Source organism: Ostrinia nubilalis, chromosome 3 (assembly GCF_963855985.1).
Source record: "Ostrinia nubilalis chromosome 3, ilOstNubi1.1, whole genome shotgun sequence".
In the NCBI taxonomy this organism is placed as follows: domain Eukaryota; kingdom Metazoa; phylum Arthropoda; class Insecta; order Lepidoptera; family Crambidae; genus Ostrinia; species Ostrinia nubilalis.
This window is the reverse complement of record NC_087090.1, coordinates 17,842,165-17,862,426: the sequence shown is the minus strand read 5'-3', so window position 1 is coordinate 17,862,426 and position 20,262 is coordinate 17,842,165. Positions and strand designations below refer to the sequence as shown.

Below are 20,262 nucleotides of genomic sequence, written 5' to 3'. Positions count from 1 at the left end.
AACTGTGGTAAAAATCAAACTTTTAATATTAATTAAAAATTGTCTGTACTTTTACTTCAACGGTTAATGTTTATTACATTATTAAATTTTACTACGACCTAATTGGTCAAACGACGTTGCTTAACTTAGAAAATCACTGTTTTCTCAACGCGAATGCCACCAAGGATGATGGTGGGACGAACGGGAATAATCGCACTATAGTAGTAAAAATATTTGTCAAAAGGAAATCAGATTTCAATTTTGAACTTCAGAATGGAATCATGGGCAAATGAAAAAAATCACCCGAATTACCTAAACCTACTTACCGCTACAGTTGTTGTTATTTGCGCAAATAAACTGATAAAATGCAGGAGGTGAAAGGAAAGCCGATTATAATTATCAGATAATATTGCCTTGATCTTTTGATAATTTGACGGCTCAGGGGGTATTAACCATTATCTGATAATTTTGGCGTCAGCTGACATATTGCGCTGGTCAGAACTGGCTTGTATTTTTGATTTATTTTGTGCAAAGTTAATTTTTAAATTACTAATATTTTAAAATTAACCTTGACTTTGAGACCGAGTCAAAGTTGACAGCTAATATAACCAAAAATCATGGTTAATATTATGGTAAAGAGTATTGAATTGCTTCAGACCATTTAAGTACAAACTAAACAAGTGGAATTAGTTAATTTAGTATTGAAATAGCGTCCGACTGTGTTCCGGGCCAGTCGGACGCGTCCGGCCGTCCGGCGAGCCGAGCCGGACGATAGTGCGACATTGTTATGCTGTTTCCGCTTCCGGCCGAGATACAAACACAATGCCGGGATTAGACTAATAGTGGATGGCGTCGATCAAATACGAATTTGCTGTGGTTTGTAGAGATATTGGCAGGCGAGTCATAATTTGCTTGTATTAATTGTAAACAAACAAAACATACTTGTATATTTTTGCATACTTCATGTATTCTCGATCTAGTTTTTTTTAGATCTTTTAGCGGTACTATCGCAAAATAAAGCTGCAATAGTCCTTTCAATGATACCTACTGCAAAAATGTCTCCGAAAGGTCGAATCGGTCTCTCATTCGGAAAATCTATGGTTTTAAATAATTTTCATGACCTAAAAATGATGTGGAAGTTATAATTTACATAGTCACTAAAATTCTCAGAAAGTTTTTTCACGCTCTCACAGCCGCAGGCGTTGCCTAAGCAACGGGAAAAAAGAAAAAACCGAACAGAGAATTCCCCTCAAAGTCAAATGCTAATAGCAAAAACTCCAAAACATACTTAAGGATAAGCAGAAAGATCTATAGATCTTCATTTTCACGAATTCAAGATCGTCCCGAGTACATTAAAAAGAGTGATTCCACGCATTAAGGATTCCGGGGACACTGGGGCCATTAAAAGGGCGTGGGACTTGCCATTCCGATCAGCGAGTTTCAAGAGTTTCAGGCAAATGATAATTATGAATTTATAAAAGATAAATATTATTAGTTGCTATAAAAGATAATATCGATTTTCGATTAGTTTATCAATCAATATTGTTATCTAAGTTATTATTTGTCATAAAATTCGCCAAATTATGACAGTGCCGCTTTCCTATACGAGTATTCTTAAAAAATAACATTTTCTTACTGGTATTCCAAGGCCGGGAAATTAAAGATGTGATTATTAAAATCAGAATGTAAAACTAATAAAATAGCACTGTCAGTCACTTCGACACAATGAAAACGTTAAACGTTGACGTGACAAAGGAATGAATAAAACGTTCAGTGTGCTTACCATGAGTTTACGTTATGTGTGCTCGCTAGCGACTGCGTAAAAATATGACATTAATTGTATGACATATTGTGCAGCGCCCCTAGCGGCTACTTTCAAGAAACAAAATCTTCATAGAGATTTTTGACGTACTCGCTAGCGAGCACACCTAACGTAAACTCATGGTAGGTACACTGATTTCATTTCCGGAGAAACGTCTAATAAGAAGATCAGATAGTGATCCCAGTTCAGTGTTTAATTTTCAGCTAACATCTACGTTACACACAGTAAATGTATAATGTAGGCTTTAAAATTCTGTGTTTAATGGAAAATTAATTATGGTAAATAAATACCTCTATAAATTATGGAAAGCCTTAGGCCTTTGTCCAGCAGTGGACGTCATTTGGCTGAAACGTACGAACGAACGAAATATCTCTATCCGATCAATCGCGCTATTGTGCTGTTTGAAATTACATTTTGATTAGATTTTTCGTATTGTTTAATTTATAATACTTTTATAGCATTTTGATTTGTTATGTGATTTAAAACTTAATGACCCAAAAATATCCTACTACATGGACCTAATGGTATTCTGTACGAATGTAATTTGATGTAATGGCCCTAAAAACAGCAATTAATAAAATAGCTCATCACTTTAAAGTGTCCTGACGTTTATCCATCATCCTGTCTTTGTAGAATAATCTCGCTGTGGGATTTTGACATAGTTTTCACTGTTAGACATGCTAATTCACGAGAAAGGTTTTTGTTACATAATTTATAAATCCGTTCTAAGCTGGGTGGATTGTTAATCAGCAAATATAAATGAAAATAGGTTAATCTCAAACTCTGGCGTACTGTCTACAGGAATCCAAATAGCTTTTTACAGCAGACCCTATTTAACAATCTTGAGTACATTTAAAAGAGTGATTCCACGCATTAAACATTCAGCGAGGACACTGTGCGGCCATTAAAACCGCGTAATTGCTCGGGCGATCATCGAGTTCCAGACAGTTTCCTTCCAAGATATTATATGGGAAATTTAAACGCCGTGGCCGTGTAATGCCGCGGTGGGCAACGTTTGTATAATTAACTACTAAGTGAACAGTGTACGGCTATTAAACGGGCGGGAATGGTGGAACAATTTCCAAGTGTAAATTCCCTCAAATTGCCAACAAAGCGGTGTTTCATTTCATATAACGGTAACGATACGGCTCTCTGGAATGTTGGCAGACGATCATAAGTTCTGAGAAATTCTTTTTGGGCTGATATTGTTCGCGCAATATACTAAAGGATTAAAACTACTTCTTTATAGTACAATTTCCTCTGCGTCGCTGTTATGTAGATTGTAACCTATAAGCATTATTATTGATATGGAATGAAAATAAAAAATGTGACCTTTAAGTAGCAACAACACCGTATGTTAGGTAAATACTTTGATGTCGTATTGTTATCAAGAATTTATATTAGATTTTAAGATTTATTCAACAATATTTTTTCAAGAAGAAAAGAGTTTAATAAGAAAAGTGAATTGACAAAACATATCGCCTACGGAAGACTATTCACTTGTCATTACAAGTGTTTACATTTTCACGCCTAAACACGTTTCTGAGGAGAATGCGTGAGCTGTAGTACACTATTCAGGCGAGGGCGGCGCCACTCGCGCGGAATGTAATACTCGTCACCCGACACTTGACGGCTCTAGTGCGCACTACATATTACGCGATCGCTTCTCCCCAGCTCCGGAATCTGTTTTATTATTGTTGTTTACGTTAGTTTTATTGCGAGTGTATGTTCTCACTCGTGTGTTGTTTCTATGACTGCAAACATTTGTGCCGTTATGGCGATTTTATTGGATTCCCGAAGGCTTTTTGTTACGTGTGTTCCGAAGAGATAAATCGAGTTGAAGCATTTTAGCTGGAATTGCTACACATAAAATTGATCTAATTTAATAAAGTAGAAGGGGAGAGGTTTTCTTAATTATCAAAAGATATCAAGTATCGTGCAACTAAATCATTTAAATTAATGCAGGCAGAATTTCAGTAATAATTTTGAGCAAATGCTTCCCGGCGAGAACATTAAAATTCACAACATTCAAATAATTTAGCGAGCGTCTAATCAGAGTTTATTACAATGAATATTTCATTGCTCCATTGCCCGCCGATGGAACCGGACGGCGGCCGGAGCTTCTTGTATTTATTTATGTGGAGCACAGACAGTTAATACTTCTATTCCTGGAATAGCCGAGCTAGCCGTTCCGTTTTATTCCCGGCTTTCCGCAATCTCAACAAGTCGGGTAAATCTCGCATCAGAGCTGCTGGTAATATTTTAGTCTGCGCCGGAATAGATAAAGTAGCCTGCTTCCGAGGATTCAGCGCTGACTTATGGCAAATTGCCTCTATGATGTTTTAGAGTTCTAGTGTTTTGCTATCTATTTCAATTTTTGCTTTATAATGTTTATCTAATAAATAAATAATCAAGCCCAGCAATTTGCAAGTGTTCACCACACAGACTAGGTACATAGTTTCGTTAACCACTGGTCCAGACCGCAGTCTTTTGGTAAAATAAATATTATCTAGCTTATTTTAATCTAGCATCAAAGAAAACTAGTAAAACACACTTTCGAATCCAGACTATAGTTTTAAATTGAGTTTTCAATTAATTGCGTAACGTTACGAGAGCTGAATTTAATCCTATTTCAAAGTGAAACTAGTGATAGCGAATTAATTGAGACTTGAAACTGCTAGTTTCATTCCAGCTCAGTGAGTATATCGAGTAGGTAATAATGTTCGTTGTCATACAAAACTAGGATTTACGCGAACACTAGGAGTATTCGTCGAAATGCAGCAAACTTTGCGTAATTCACTCGCAGCTTGTTTAGTTTCGTATTTCAACGTGGAAATGAAGTTCTTTGTTAATTGTTTCATTTCCATGCGATGCTTGCTTTGCCTATTACGGCTTTCCTTAATTAACAATTCGTATTATGCTGGCATATTCAAGTTTTGATCTTAAGTTGTGGCATTACATTGTTGAATCGCTTTTGAAATCAAATCATAATAGATTTCAAACTAACATTGAAAGCTTTCTTTAAGATTAGCTTCAATTTGAAGTATCAGAAAATTGATCACAGCTCGTTTAGTGGCCCGCCCGCAATATCGTGCTGTAAACTGTTGGCGGGTAATTAAGCCGGCGCGAGAGAGAGACGCGATGTCGCCCTCCCACTCTTCTCATTTCCCGCAGCGCCCTCTGACGGACACGATCGAGATTACGTTTCAGTTCTCTAAAGTTTATTTTGCTCGTTTTAAATTGCTTTCAGCGAGGTTGATGAAATCTTGGCGTACACTTAAATGGGGCAATTATGTCTTTGCTCACAAGTAGGGGCTGATTTTTAGCTCTACTGTAGAAGGAATTCTCATCATGTTGGTCTTAAAATAAACTGAAATAAACAAGATTAAAACTTCAGCTTTCTCACTATTCTCCTTATATTTTGGGCAACACTGGCGTTCAAGACGGAAATTTTGCTAATGATGAAAGGCAGGCACCGGGAATATGAGAGCGCCTGTTTAAATCTGGCCTTTGATTAAGCATCGTGCTCTCCGAAAGAGCAGAGTACTTAAAAGCATTGCAAATGTAAATTATGAACTGTTTTTGCTCTGTTCTTCTGTACGCGAAATGTTACTGATGTCTTTCTTAGAAATATTTTGTATTCATGTATTCGCGTATCTAGAGACCTATCGGTACACGGTACGCGTATTTTACTTTTAATCCGTAAAAAACGTTTGTGTGATGGATACCTAGGGTACAAAATTAGACAATAAATAACACTATGAAATCAAATCGATAATTGTTAAAAAAAAAATTAAACCGTATAATAAAAGAACTTAATCTTTTAAAGGACCCAAGACGATAGCTAATATAAGATATTCTTGCAAATCCAAGAAAATTGACGTCGACAGTTTTATCCTACAAGAGACATTTATCTGGCATCGAGCCTGCGCGAGACAGATCTGAAGGCTTTGTGGCGACTACAGGACCCGATAAAGGCTGGAGACGCCTCAATGGCTGGACAAAGGCCTTCTGACGGCCATTGCGATCGTTACTCCTTACTTCACTTGGTGTAATGATAGTAAAGATAAACAGAGAATTAAAAGCTAAAATTACTACGTCAAGAATACTTCTCGAGGATCTGTAAGTGAATTTTTTAACGAAAAAAACTGGTCTGCTATATTCACACATTGAATTAAAAAGTAAAATTAAACACAAAACATTTTAATCTTAACAATTTATTAAAAACTTAAAAAAACCCATCACGTCTCGATATAAATTAGACTAGTATGTGCGTCCTCTCCATACTCGAGTCTAACTTATATGAAATCATCTCTCGAATCACGTTTTTATAGCCCTCACTCGCTCATTTCCATCTCAACAACTTCTAGCCTGATCCTAGAAGAGGGATAGCGTCATAAAATCTGAAAAGTCGTTAAAAGAATAGTGAACATCCAGAAAAGCTCCTAGATGTATTTTTTCTGTTGAATTTTGTGTTTCCAACAATATTTTCCAGCACTTTTGGTGTACATTCGTCACGTATGCACTCGTATGATCAGCATTCTAATCGCCTTTTCATCGCTTTCACGTCGTTTAATATTCTCGCCATTTTTTCACACAACCGAAAGAATTAGCGGAATTAAATTACTTCCGTTCCCCGCGGCCTCGTCACGTTCTCAATAAGGATGCCTGTATCTCGCGGCATTCCGTTTTATCAGCCTCACGCGAGATAAAGCCTACATCGGCGCCCCGAGCCCTTGTTGACTTAATATTTGGGATCGTTCACCGTTTTGTTAGCTATTTGTCTTTGTGTGTGGAACTTGAAACGGTTCCCACTCTCATTTACCCGGAGCGTTCGTCGCTCAACCGAATTTTGTTGAATTTAAACTGATGCCAAGTACGCCATCAACCGCTCGAGAAATAACATCTGTCTTCACAACTGAGCCGCAATAAGATAGTGTTCGCTCGCGAGCGCCGCCTCGAGTGGGAGCGAGAAAGGTCACATTAGCATGGGTCTGATCTCAACAATTTGCCTACCAAATAATGTATGTGTCATCGAATTTGCACTTTTTCCAACTACACGGTTTTGCTTTTCTATTTCGTTTACGTTCGCGTGTGTTCTCTGAATGGCTTTTGGAATTTTCTTTTTATCCTTCATTGTGTGCGAATCCTCTGTTGTCTGTCACGTTTATGAATATTTATGCATTCAAATCTGTTTTTTGTCCATCATTTTCAATTTCATTTTCGTTATCTTCTTTCGGGGTTTGGGTATTATTGACTTCATCACACATCTAGTTGGTGAATATCTCGATGTTGCCGTTGCTGTCGGTGAGCACGTTGATGACCAGCTGTAGGGCTCCGGTGCCGGCGCCGATGCCGGCGATGAGGTCCTGGGGCACCTCCAGTCCTGTGGTGACTCCTGAGACCACGGCGGAGATGCGTGGCACCGGCGCCGACCAGGCTCCGGCGAGGAACAGGACCGCCAGTATTGCCACTGCGCCGTAGCCGGCCCTGAAAAAATACAATGATAGTGTCTTGAATTCTAGATAAAAGTTGACGATGAATGGCGGTCTACTGCTAGATATGCGTCTTCCAAAGAACGTCAAATAGCACACACTCCCGCTTCTGCATCCAATCAGATTTGACATTCCAATATTTTAATATTTATTTTTATTTATTTATTTATTGAAGATCTTTTCGACATTTCAATACAGCCATAGACAAAAGTATATTAAAATTGAATCCACTTACATGGCTACTCGTAGGCGCTAGTATTGATCCTTGCAGCGCTCCGCTCGCCGCCGCGACAGATGCTGCTCTGATAACGACATCTCCAGATTACTGATACAACCGGCTTATCGCATCGATACAGTTCACGATTATCCGATATTGAGTTTTAGAATGTAGGTCGTAGATATTAAATCCCTTCAGCATTACGTCCACGTGAAAGTAGTTTTCGCAATTCCAAAAGTATGGGAATTTGATAAGGGATAGACGAAATGTAATTGGTATCTTTTCGTCTACAAATATTTACGTCGTGTGCATTTCTTGTTACCTAACGTTTTACTCCAATTTTATTTCATTTACATGAATTATAATAAATAAACAAAATACAATAAAACTACGTTTAACTCTTCAACTTTTGAAGCATATTGTATGATCATGTACAGTATAATACCTACTCTATCCATCTAAAATAATAAAAGATATCGACAAAAAATATATTACGCAGTTTTAATATTTTAACCGCTATATCTTTTTACACTTTAAGTTGGTTTATTGTGCACTTTTTACCTAATATATCTTAAAAATCTACTCTCCTTTAAATAAAGAGTCCTTTGACACTGATAGCACTGTGTCTAGACATGTGAAGAGGTGAAAAACAACGATCACTCTACTTGCAACACTTTTCGGAAAGAAACGTTATTGAGACCCATCTATGGAAAAATCTACAATTTAAAGACAGACACAGTTTATCACCTTTTATAATCATGGAGAAAAAATATTCTAAAGAATAGAATAGAATAAGACTTTAGAAATAAGATTAAAGAGTAACCAAGTGTATTCTTGTGCATTACGTGGTGCTAATCAAGTCAATATTATTTAGGTTAATTGACCCCAATTTGTATTTTATCTTTCTAATATACTAAATGAAGTCTTGTGAAAATATTTGACCATATTTCTCGTTGTTCCAGATTATATGGACTCGTTATGCAAGGACCACTTCCTCCAGCGGCAGTACCGCAAGCTGGACGGCGGCGTGCTGTGGTCCCGCAATGAGCGCAACCTCGACTGCACGGTGACGTTCCAGACGCACAGCATCCTGCAGCGGTTCATGCTGCACTTCGACCTGCTGCAGCTGGACTGTAATGACCATCTGTACGTGTACGATGGCGCGCACGCCACCACGCCGCCGAAGGTAAGGAAGACAACTTCAGATTTCAATGTAGAGACAGATTTGCTTACTTAAACTGGTTCAAATAGTCTCAAAGAAACAAAAGCAAAGTTCCACGAGAAAAGTCTAAAGGAGAATACCTCGCCTGAAAGAAAACACCGATTTTGTTTATTCTGGGAAAAAATCAGTACCATAGTAACTATGAAAAAATAAAAAGTAATCTTCAGAGGTGGCCTATCAAATTAAAGTGATTTAAAAATCGCTCTTGGTTTTCTAATTAAATTATAAAATTTCAAATGGGGTTTTAACCTGTATTTGGCAAGTGTTAAAATGTATGTTGTGCAAATAAACAAAACTCTAGAAATATTTATTCGGTAGCATGATATAACTATGATCGTTAACGAGCATATCATCAATATAGGATCTAATTTGGAGACATTCCAAGTCGTCGTTGGCAGCAATTATCCCTGCAATTCCCGGCGATTCCCTATTATTCTCATTTGTTCCCGATCAGGGGCGCACGAGTCACGAGTCACCGTGCCGCTTTAATTTATTAAAGATGCCTTTCGGTGTACGGTAATGAGATCTGATGGAATGCTTCCACTACGTCCATTAAGTCGGCGATCACAGACGACGAGAAGTTTCGTAAACTTACCTACCTTCTCTAATTTTGGGCGCTTCAGAACACAAAGTTGAAATCCAAAGCTAAAAAAGCTTTGGATTTCAACTTTGTGTCAATCCAAAATAATGTAAAAGTTCCGTAATTGTGTCATGCTTAATAAGAAAATAATTGCATCTAAATTAGGATACTCCTGCTTCAAAGTTACAATCACAAATAAACTTCGTCAAATAAGAAATTGTACGGCCACTTCTGAAGTTTCAGCTAGGTAATTTGCCGTGAGAATGGTGAGGCGATAGGCAGACGTCAGGTGTTCCCACCTTCCAAATAATTAACACGCAGACGAGAACGCAACTTCACAAATTTTAAATTCAAATTCAGGAAGTTTCGGACAATACGACCTTTTGAACAAAGACCTCTCAAAGTTCGGGGGCCGGTGTATTGTAAACCCGGTAAGTTTCGGACCGGCGTTTATTTTCTGTAACGCCTTCCATTGTCCGTGATTATGCGCGGCGAAGGACATTCTCTAATTATTTCCGAGCGATTGGGGTTCATCTTTTAATAAATTATTATTTGTTTTAAGTAGAAGTAAGGGGCTTATCTTAATATCTATTTTACTTAGTGCAGTACACAAAAATATATTTTTCTCGACAGCTTGATTATTTTTAATAACAGTCGAGATTTCTACATTGTGCATGAAGATTTCCACAATATAATTTTATTCAAACACAATGTTACATAGCATGCCATTGTACCCACTCCAACAAAAGAAGGCGTCGTGCCAAACGCACTTGGCGATTCGTTAAGTTAGCGTATGCTCCAACTCGGATTGTCCCGAGCCTCAACGGCACAACTTCGCGAAAGTTTGCCTCATCCATGTCCGCCGGTTACTCGCCAGAAGCCATTTGGAATGGAAATTCGTAATTGTTACTCTAAATTTGAGGGAACTTTGACGTTTTATTGGATATAATATGAGCTTACTGAAAGTTGCGAAGTGCTCGCAAAGCCTGTTGAATTCGGCAGGGACATCGAAATCGATACGGCTTAAGTTAAATGGTTCGGTTTCAAACCTTGATGGGATTTCTTCAAATTATCTAAAGCTCTTATAAGCTTTTTCTTTAAGACTACTTAGTTATTTTGAACATTTTGGTGCTTTTATGATTCATTCATGCAAGTTTAATGTAAAAGTTGGAGTCCGGGAGTGTAATGCACGTACAAATTCAATTAAAGCAGATGTTGCCGTAACTGCAAACATTGATTAGTTTAAATTCAGAGCGAACAATGCTGGAACTACTCCGGCAACAGACGCGAACTTAAATTGACTGCACACGCGCGCGACGCGCACCTGCTGTCCCGGCGACGATGTGCTGACGCGCTGAGCGGACAAGTGCATCGTAAAAATACGAACATCTGAACTTCTAATATGATGTATCAGTATAAGTAGTTAAAAACTTTATCGCAGTTGACACAATATGCTTTTACTTCAATTACCTACCAAGAAATGTAAAAAAGTAAAGAGGTTCGGTAAAGAGGTAAAATACAGAATTTATTTTAGTTCTAATGATTGAATTTTTCTACGATAATTTGTGTTAATAATTTGGGATTGTGACAATAATTTGGGATTTTGTCTCTTGAGATGTCTATGTATATGAAGAAAAATATTATTCACGTCGTACCATTCAGCAGAGTATTAAAGAACACTCTTTTAGTCTGCTCAACTACGAGTTCTTCGTTAAACGTCTAAGTTAGTTCCAAGACAATCTTAAGTGCACCGAAATTGAGCTCCGCAGTTAATAATGCGGCGCTCGTCGCTGATATCTTATAAGATTTCTTCTCGATAGCTTCTGCTATATTGAGTATTACACCGACGCCGCCGGCATACTAATTAACGGGACGTGATCGATGTTAAAATTTGCTCCTAAGATATTTAAGATAACAGTAGCTTCTTTTATGGCTCCATTCGCTTGCACTGAATCCTAATTAAAATCTTCAGAAGCTCCTGCTTCTTTATAGCTGTAAAAAGTGCCATTTTGCTCAGCTCGGTTGGCATTTTCTGTACTTCTGTCTCGCCTTAAGCCGCATATTAAATAGGCACTATATAAAGCTGCCTTTAAAAATACATGAAACGCTGCGTGATTAAAGATTGAGAATTTCTTTACCCGTCGTAAGTTAAAGCAACGACGAGACAATAGTTTGCATAACAAAACCCTTTCCCATCTTAATTCCCGCTTTAATCCAGCTGAAATTTTATAGAGAAGAATTTTTAATATCAACCCGCGCCCGATCTTTATTAAAGTGGGACGTTGTACAAAAGTCCGGTAACGCCTTTGAATCGCGGAGGGGTGGGGGGTGATGTATAGCGGCGCAGGATCCCCACTAAATCCTGGGCCGTCACGTCTCTGCGATCGTTCTCGCTGAAATATGACAGCGAAATAATGCGGGCATCGCTCAGTAAGCCGGAGTCGATGGGGGAAATATTGCCGGCGCCTGAGCGATCAGCCGGCCGCTTGTTTGCAGACTTGAGCGATGCTCCGGTAATGGCGCGCGGTGCAGCGGCACCAATTCACTGATACAACGAATTGAGTTACACTCCAAATGGGTTTCGATCAGTATCGGCATTCCGAGTCGTGGGGATTACTCGTTTAATTCTACATTTTACTAAATTCAAATATTGGAATTCGTTTTGATTTGAATTCTCGTTGATTGGTTTTAGATTGAAATCGTGATTTATGTATTATCTTCAATCGGGTTTTATAATCAATTCTTTAGGTGGTTGATAATAGTTGATGAGACTTAGGGGCAGTTGTGATAACTAGGGTAAGAAGGACTAAAGATACGACTTGTGTCGAATTGGAATCGCTTGTTTAGTTGATATGACTCAGTTGAATTAGTGATAGGTACGAGTACACATATTTAAATACCTACAAGGAAATGAAACACTTGAGGTTTTGATACAGATACCTTATCATCTTGATGGTTGATGATCAGCAGATACATAAACATTTTCAGTTCGTACAATTCTTTATACTTGGATTTAGACTTGAACACCTAGTTATAACCATTTGTGAGCTCAATCAAAGTTTAAGAAACACAACCGACATCTCTGGAGCCTTGCCATCAGGCTTATGTTTTCTGCAGTTCTATTATCTTCTCTATCTTTGTATCTATCTATCTTCTCAGATACTGTATACCTCTATTATCATGACATTTTGTTCTGCAAATAAAATTATTTGATTCGATTTGATTCGTCCCCGAGCCAACCTATCTTATCCACTTTTGACTCTGTCCTCTGGCCAACCTGTCCTATTAACTCTCCTGTCTTTGTCTCCAGGCTGTCTTGTCTTGCTACCTCCGAACTTTTTCTATTGGCTAACCTGTCCTTTTCATTCCTCTGCCTTTGTCCTCAAACCGAACTGTTTTTATCTGTTTTATTAACTCCTCTGCCTTTGTCCCTAAACCAGCTGTCTTATCAATTACTGCCTTTGTCCCCGAGCCAACCTGTCTCCTCTATTCCTCTGCTTTTTATACCTGGCCGACCTATCCTATCTACTCCTCTGCCTTTGTCCTTAGACCTTACTGTTTTTAACTTCTTTAACTGTCCTCCCGTAGATCTGTTTTATTAATTCCTCTGCCTTTGTCTCCAAGCCAGCTGTCTTATCAACTTCTGCGTTTCTCTCCTGGCCAACATGTCTGACTCCCCTGCCCTTGTCCCCTGACCAACTTGTCTAATTGACTCCCCTGTCCTTGTCCACAGGCCGACCTGTCGTGCCGCAACACGAAGCAGCAGGTGGGCGCGCTGTTCACGCGCAGCAACTTCGTGACCCTCAAGTACGTCACCGACAACTGGGGCACGGACGCCAACGGGTTCAAGCTGGTCATCACGTCAGTCAAGGACCCTAGTAAGTATCTTCTGTTCTGATTTATTTTTACAGTTTGCTTACAGCTATGACAATTTTTGATGAAGTGGTTTCGAGGAACTAATGAACAGCAACTTCTAGATGGCCACTAACAGAACCCTTGACTTCTGGCTATCATCTATTGACAACATCTTGTGCCTTTCTTGGGAAGTTGGGATATATTCGTAGGTCTTCATTATATCCATGATTCTTTTACCAACAACTGAAGCACTGATGGAACTCGAATTATTTTAAATTGCTTACGGAAGGACTCTACTAAATTCTTTAATCCTGTATATTTTGAGGTGTCAAGCGTCTAGATCTAACTGTGATCTAACAGTCTCTGCTATTTAAAAACTGTTATTCATTAAAATTCTTTTACTGTATTACTCGTAGTATCTAAGTAAATTAGCTTCCGCCCGTATAACTTAACAAAACATTCTGGCGTCTTGGGTCACTTGTAAGCTATTTTTTACTGATTTATGATACTTCGTGAAAGACTTGGATCGTTAAATTTTCAATTCACCGCTGTCGTCAAAAACCGACATCAAAAACTCGAGGATCGCCGGCGTTGTACAAAAATCGACAAATTGTTCAAATGTCGCAATTTGGCAAGGCATGAAACATTTTTACAGCCCACCTCAAATCACAATAAAGTGTGACACAGTGGGTACACCTGCCAGTTACCCCACTCCTTGAGTTTATTCGGTTTCCTAAAGGAAAAAAGAGTTCATTTGTATTTTTTATGAAGCTCAAAAACGCATCAAGTTTGTGAAGAGGACTTTATTACTCAGAAGTAGAGAAGGGAACTGAAAAAACTAAATATACCGAATAAAGCGAAAAAAATATATTTGTTAATATCCATGTAGAAATACGCAGACGAACATGAACGTAATCTAACGATGTTCCATTTTTCCTTATACGAGTAAAGTACGAAACCATAAAAACATTACAGAGAAGTGGGCCTCCTATCTCTACATCATTTGTCCCAAATTCCCGTCATATATTCCAGAGATGAACAAGTTGGTTTACGAGCCAACTTTATTCCCCATGTAATATATGTTTTTTACATACAACTTTTCTGTTTTCCCCTGGCTTAAATATGTAATACGGCACCCTTCCCCGAGGGCATGAAGTTCATCAATTTTCAAATTACCCGAGTGAGTCCGGTCCGAAGGTTTAATAATGAGAGGTCGCCGGACTCAGGTACGAGCATGTGGGATTGAATAACGACTCGAGCGAAAAGGTTCTATGTAATACGTCACGAACAACTACTGAGCTTCCACGAAGTCGTTAATAAAGCATTGGGGTTTCCAAGTGTGAGGAGCTTTTGCTTGGCTTAAAATGCTTTTGAGTGGTTTTTGAAGTAATATACTTATACTGAAAGTGCACTACCACATCTCAATGATTAATTCAAATTTAGCTTCTGGATGTTCACTTATTTACCAATTTTTTTGTTAATTTAGTTTTTCAGTTTTCTGGTAAGACTATGATTTTTGCTTGTAATGCTACAGAAAAATATACGTTTATCATTTTAATGAAAACGGAGCGTTTCCCAACATTGGTCTAATGTATGACTATGATATGTCAGCAGATCATGCGCCTCCAAATCGTTTATATATAAAAAACAAATAAAGCAATAATCCGCCACGGGCGTGGCTCTAACAAACACTTGGAGTCGCACAAACGCTGTCACGAACACGGCCCTCTTTAATTTGGCCCATGTTTATTTATCCTCAGGCGGGCAGCATTCCGCCCTTATATTTTTTATTACACACCCTCGTCGGTTTTCTTTTCTCCCCAATCACATGAATGAACCTGTTGCGACTCGCGAATGAGTGTATGTCAACTCTTTATGGTCGCGAAACTTGTAGTTGGTAGTGCTTCTCAACATTAGAACCAACATTCTGTCTTGTAGAGCAAATGGGCTACTTAGTCATAACTTAAAATTTTAAATTAAACACATGATTATATTTTAATAAAGCATCACAAAGTAATGTAATTTTAATTAGTAACAAATCTAAGAAAACGTCTAAAATTAATGAAATATGTAAAACAGGCATATTTTTGTATTTTTTTAAATTAAATTCAAGAATTTAATACTGTACGTTTACATACAAATACAATTGATAAAACTTGCCATCCATATATTAAAATAATAAATCTAATAAAAACATATTTACTTAGTTGAGCTCTACATAGCTATTAAGATTTTTGCATTTTACTTGAATTTTTCATTACACTTGAAGACAACTTAACAAGCCAAGGGAGCTGCTTGAGAACCGCTGCCCTCGCGTTTATTGTCTGACGAGTGGCATTATATTGTACGATTCGTGTGCTCGCAAGCTCGTGCTCATGCGACATGGAAATCGTGTGAGGCGCGCGATTTATGGTGTTTGTCTGCCGCGTAAAACCACAAAATATTCAAAACTGTTGCTACAGTCATTTCTGAGTGCCACTGTGGTGCTACTGTTAAAAGATCTAATTCAGAAATCTATTATTTAAAACACTAAAAATGCCTAACTTAAAATAACAGTATCCTTTTCGCCATAAATATGCAATGAGAGTTATAAAATGAGAGAGATTAGAGATTAGTTCCAATGTAAGCGCCAATTAAACATTTGGCATGTTTAATCTGTCATAATAACGTTATTGTTGCGGTAAGCTCATACAATGAAGCCGCAAATTGCCGTTCGAATCGACATGGCGATATCAATCAGCTGCCGACCCTCGACTGGTGAGGACAGCAGACAGCATTTGCGGTTATCTGAATCGCCCTACAATCCGCCCGTGACGCTGGTGCGGTCGTTGCCCCGCCCTAAGCAGATTAGGAGCGCCGCATACGAATCTGCATCGCTCAGCACTGGACAATATTGTGAGACTGAAACCGGAATATGAAGCAGTGGAGAGATCTACTTGCTATTCGAGTGAGCACGCTTTAGACATTTCTTTAAAGTTAAGGAAGCGCATTACAGTAGGCAATACTTCGCTATAAATTGTTTAGATTGACGCACACTGGATCGAGCCCATACAAAGCGTTGGACATCGCTTCCTTACTCAGTGTTTTTAAAATAAAATGAGATTGCGTCAACGTAGTAACTTCAAATTTTTACAGTGTAAGGTTGACAAGTTTATCTTTCTAATGTGATAGATTTTACTTATTAGATGGCAATTAATATAAGTGAAAAAAAATCTTAAAATATAGTGATGAAAAACTTGTATTTATTGTTCAATTAAAAGCAAATACTCACTCATTTTGGTCTGTTTCCATATTTAAAGAGTAACATAGTCTAACAATACTCTAAATTTATTCTCATTAAGTGTTAAAATTATTAAAGAAATATTTTTGTAAACGCCTGATTTTTCATTGCACACAATCACTTTGTTCGATTTTGTCGAGCTTGTTTTCATATTCTGTTAACTGTTAGATACATAATCTAACAATACTCTAAATTTATTCTCATTAAGTGTTAAACTTATGAAAGAAATGTTTTTGCAAACGCCTGATTTTTCATTGCACACAATCACTTTGTTCGATTTTGTCGAGCTTGATTTTATATTCTGTTAGCTGTTAGATACATACTAATGCAATTTTATAGGGACTTAGCGGACTACAAAACTGACTCCAATCAACAGATTGCCTAAGCCAATCTACGTTTGTAGCTAAAAACTGGTGCTCATTATAATGACACTACTTCTTCTTGCGACAAACAATGTCAATGAAATTATTGTTTTTTTTTTATAGTTATCTGATAAATAAAATGTGTAACTCAGTACCTACCTAACACAATCATAAATGAAGAAAAAAATACATACAAAATGTATGTATGGTATGTACTAAATTCAACGACAATCTTTTGAGATGATGACAATATGATTTTTTTACTATATCTGTTTTATAGTATTTCTTTATGTTCATAAAGTATTAACTACGTTAGTACTTACCTCTGTTTATCTGAAGAGAGTGTATGCGAAAACAGCTCTAGTATCCTAGCTAAAGAACTAGCGCGATCTTTCATCGTGGTTTTTAATAATGCATACAAATCTCTATTTGACTTGAGGTTTTTCATTTTAATGAGTATTTTTACTGAATTGCACACGATAAACAACTCATAAACCAAAATAAACATCTTTGGTTTACCTGACATTATTTTAGTGTAACGAATTTTACCTAAGTTAATTTTGCTATGCGGAAAAATGAGGCGCTTTTATTTAGTTTTTTGTGATTTTCTCGAAAATAGGGATGAATAAGGGTCTAAAAACTGAGTAATAATATCGCCCACGTTGTCATCTATCATCTCTCATTCATGGTTTGTTAAAGATCGCCCAAGATGTCAACTAAAATACGCAGTTTTCATTAAAAAAAATACCTTTTAAAAATACGTCAAAATAGCCAAGCTAGAAGTTTTTTAGGCACTCATTTTAACACACAGATTAAGATAAAGGTATAAGATAATACATTAATAAGTAATAACATAAAACCAGTGAACGAAATTGGATAAATTGACAATACAAACAGAAGTCAGAAAATCCATGATTTTGACTTTGTTCACTTTACGGTCGCACCACATAACTATGATAGTAGATCATGACTTGATATTAGTGATATTTGATAGAATGAAGTCTCATCTTTCAATTTATATGCAAATCAATCTTGTTTTAAGTAGTTGCATTTAAAGCACCATGTCCAACACCTTGTATGGGCTCGATCCACCGTGTGACGTGTCACGTGCTGTTACGGCGTCAAATATGCCTCCAAGACAACGATATAATTTTATGCCAATCCAAGGCAACTAATCTTGAAAGAATCTTTTTACAAAAATCAATTAGGCCCCGTTGACGGGGCCGTAATACTCGTAATACGCATCGGATGTATCTTTATTCGCCCCATCCCCGTCCCCTTCCCCTTCCCCTTCGGCGATATTGTGATGATAATGGCGCATAAACTTTATGACGTCATATCTGCGAGTTACTCCACCGGAATTAGCCCTCAGTAATCATTTGTACGAATTGTGCAGTTACTTCTACCAGTTTGTTTGAATTGTACGTAATTGTGATTTCCGTGGACACGTTAACGTCTGTAACGTTAATTGTTGCTTGATACCTACAAAATTTTCATTAAAATAATATTTACTTACACTGAAGACTACCAAAATTACCGTCCATCTTTATGTCACGTTAAGCCTCGATCGATCGGCCTGGATGAGCCATTGACGCTTATGGTGGCTCTTAAAGTTTAATAGCATTTATTATAATCGCGAAGCAGATCCTTGGGGGAGGCCTTTGTCCAGCAGTGGACGTCTTTCGGCTGAAACGAACGAACGAACGATTATAATCGCAACTCACGAGATAGAATAGGAAAAGTTCATCAAAATGGAATTGAACTTTCAACAAGGAGCATACTCGTGTTACTCCCACCTAATATGTTACATTTCAAAACAATTGAGGCTAAAACAAAACAAAGGACAAACTAAGATATACGAAGTATGTAGCTACATCTAAACACAATGGTTTTGATAGCAAACAAAGAAACAGGCGCTTCAATTAAATTGTGTACGCTCAAACGTATCCTTTGCGGTGCGTGCGCATATCTTCTGAGCTGTAGCAGCAATTAAGTTTTCTGCTCGGCCGCCTGGAAAAATACACTCGCAAAGAGATCTGGGAACAGGCCTGTCTTAAAGGGATCCCCGGGGATGGATCATATTCGCAAAGTTTGTTTTGGCAGCGCAAAGGAGCTAGGGTACTTGTTCTATGTGTTATTATGTTCATGTGTAAATACGTCTTTATTTTGACTTTCGTTTTTGCAAATTTAATTACGAGGTGTTTGTATGTCAGCGATTAGGACAAATTGTAAAATGCCTAGCCTTTCTGACTGTTTTGCCAGTATTATTTTTAGTGATAATGTAATTCGATCAAAAAAATAAATAAATAAATAGGTACTTTCTCTGAACTTGCTTGTCAACACATGGTTGAAAATCTAATTAATTGTATACCTATAACTGGCTGGTATAGTATAACGACTTTGATGTTCAAAATGAATACCAACTGAAGATCAGAGCGCGACCTAAACAAATAGCGCCGTGCAACTGATGTGTTGAATTCAAATTAAAGCAAACACAAGCAAAAAAGACCCGTAATTACACTTAGGGCAGGCGAACTCAAGTTAATTGTTGTTTTTACGAATTTCACTCTAATTTTGACCCTTCAGCCTTATTTGCGTAAATTACATTTGCATGAAAACCGATGCTATTCTCAATTTTATTTTTATCGCTTCGCACAATTCCAAGAAAGAGAAAAAATCGTTTAAGTTTTTAAAACAAAATTGTGTTTATGCTGAATAAGTGTTTTTATTGATTTGTCATGGCTTAAGGACCTTTGAGACCAATCAAGCTCATTCAAATTGGAAACTCAAGGAACATGGAATTATTTGTCATCCGATTGCTGTAATGGTATTAGATTTCCCAGGGCGATCCCGGATACGTCTCGTCAAAGAAACAGAAAACAGTATTATTGGACTTCTCAAAGGCCTGAAAGACATTCCTGACGTGCTATTAAAAGTAATACGATTTTATTGGCATTTATCGGGGAAATAAAAAGCGTCATTAGATCGAGGGGATCGTAATAATTTTATATGAGACATCAAACTCGGGCCTCGAAACGGCGTTGTTTTTCGTGGTGATGAGAGAAGAGAGAATGAAGGACTTACTTATTGGACATAATATAAATAAACAGATTTCAAACCATACAGGGTACATACTTATTTGAAAACTTTGAAAAAAAAACATAAGAGTACACATAAGTTTTTACATGGAACTCGTGTAAAGCATTTGAGTTCATAACATACAGATTTAGAACGTGAATAGAAATTCTTTTTTTTGGGATGGACTGTGATAAGAATTTGATTTTAATACCTATTTTATATTTAATTCAAGCTGTCATACTAAAAACTATTAGGTAGGTATGATATTCTATCAATAAGTATATCTACAATGCTATCAAGACCATGGGATGCAGTGGCATGAAAATGGAAAATAAAATATGGTATGAATTTTACTAATTTTTAAAGGCCAAG

The 20,262-nt window shown here is 37.4% G+C and overlaps 1 protein-coding gene across 1 annotated transcript in view; it reads left to right on the top strand.

Annotated features, from left to right (window-relative positions):
- LOC135088106 (uncharacterized) overlaps positions 1 to 20,262 on the top strand; it is a 58,172-nt gene that overhangs the window by 34,459 nt on the left and 3,451 nt on the right. The window contains exons 2-3 of the mRNA XM_063982995.1: positions 8,476 to 8,699; positions 13,049 to 13,193. Of these exons, the coding sequence (XP_063839065.1) occupies positions 8,476 to 8,699; positions 13,049 to 13,193 (369 nt within the window). The remainder of the gene's footprint in view (positions 1 to 8,475; positions 8,700 to 13,048; positions 13,194 to 20,262) is intronic.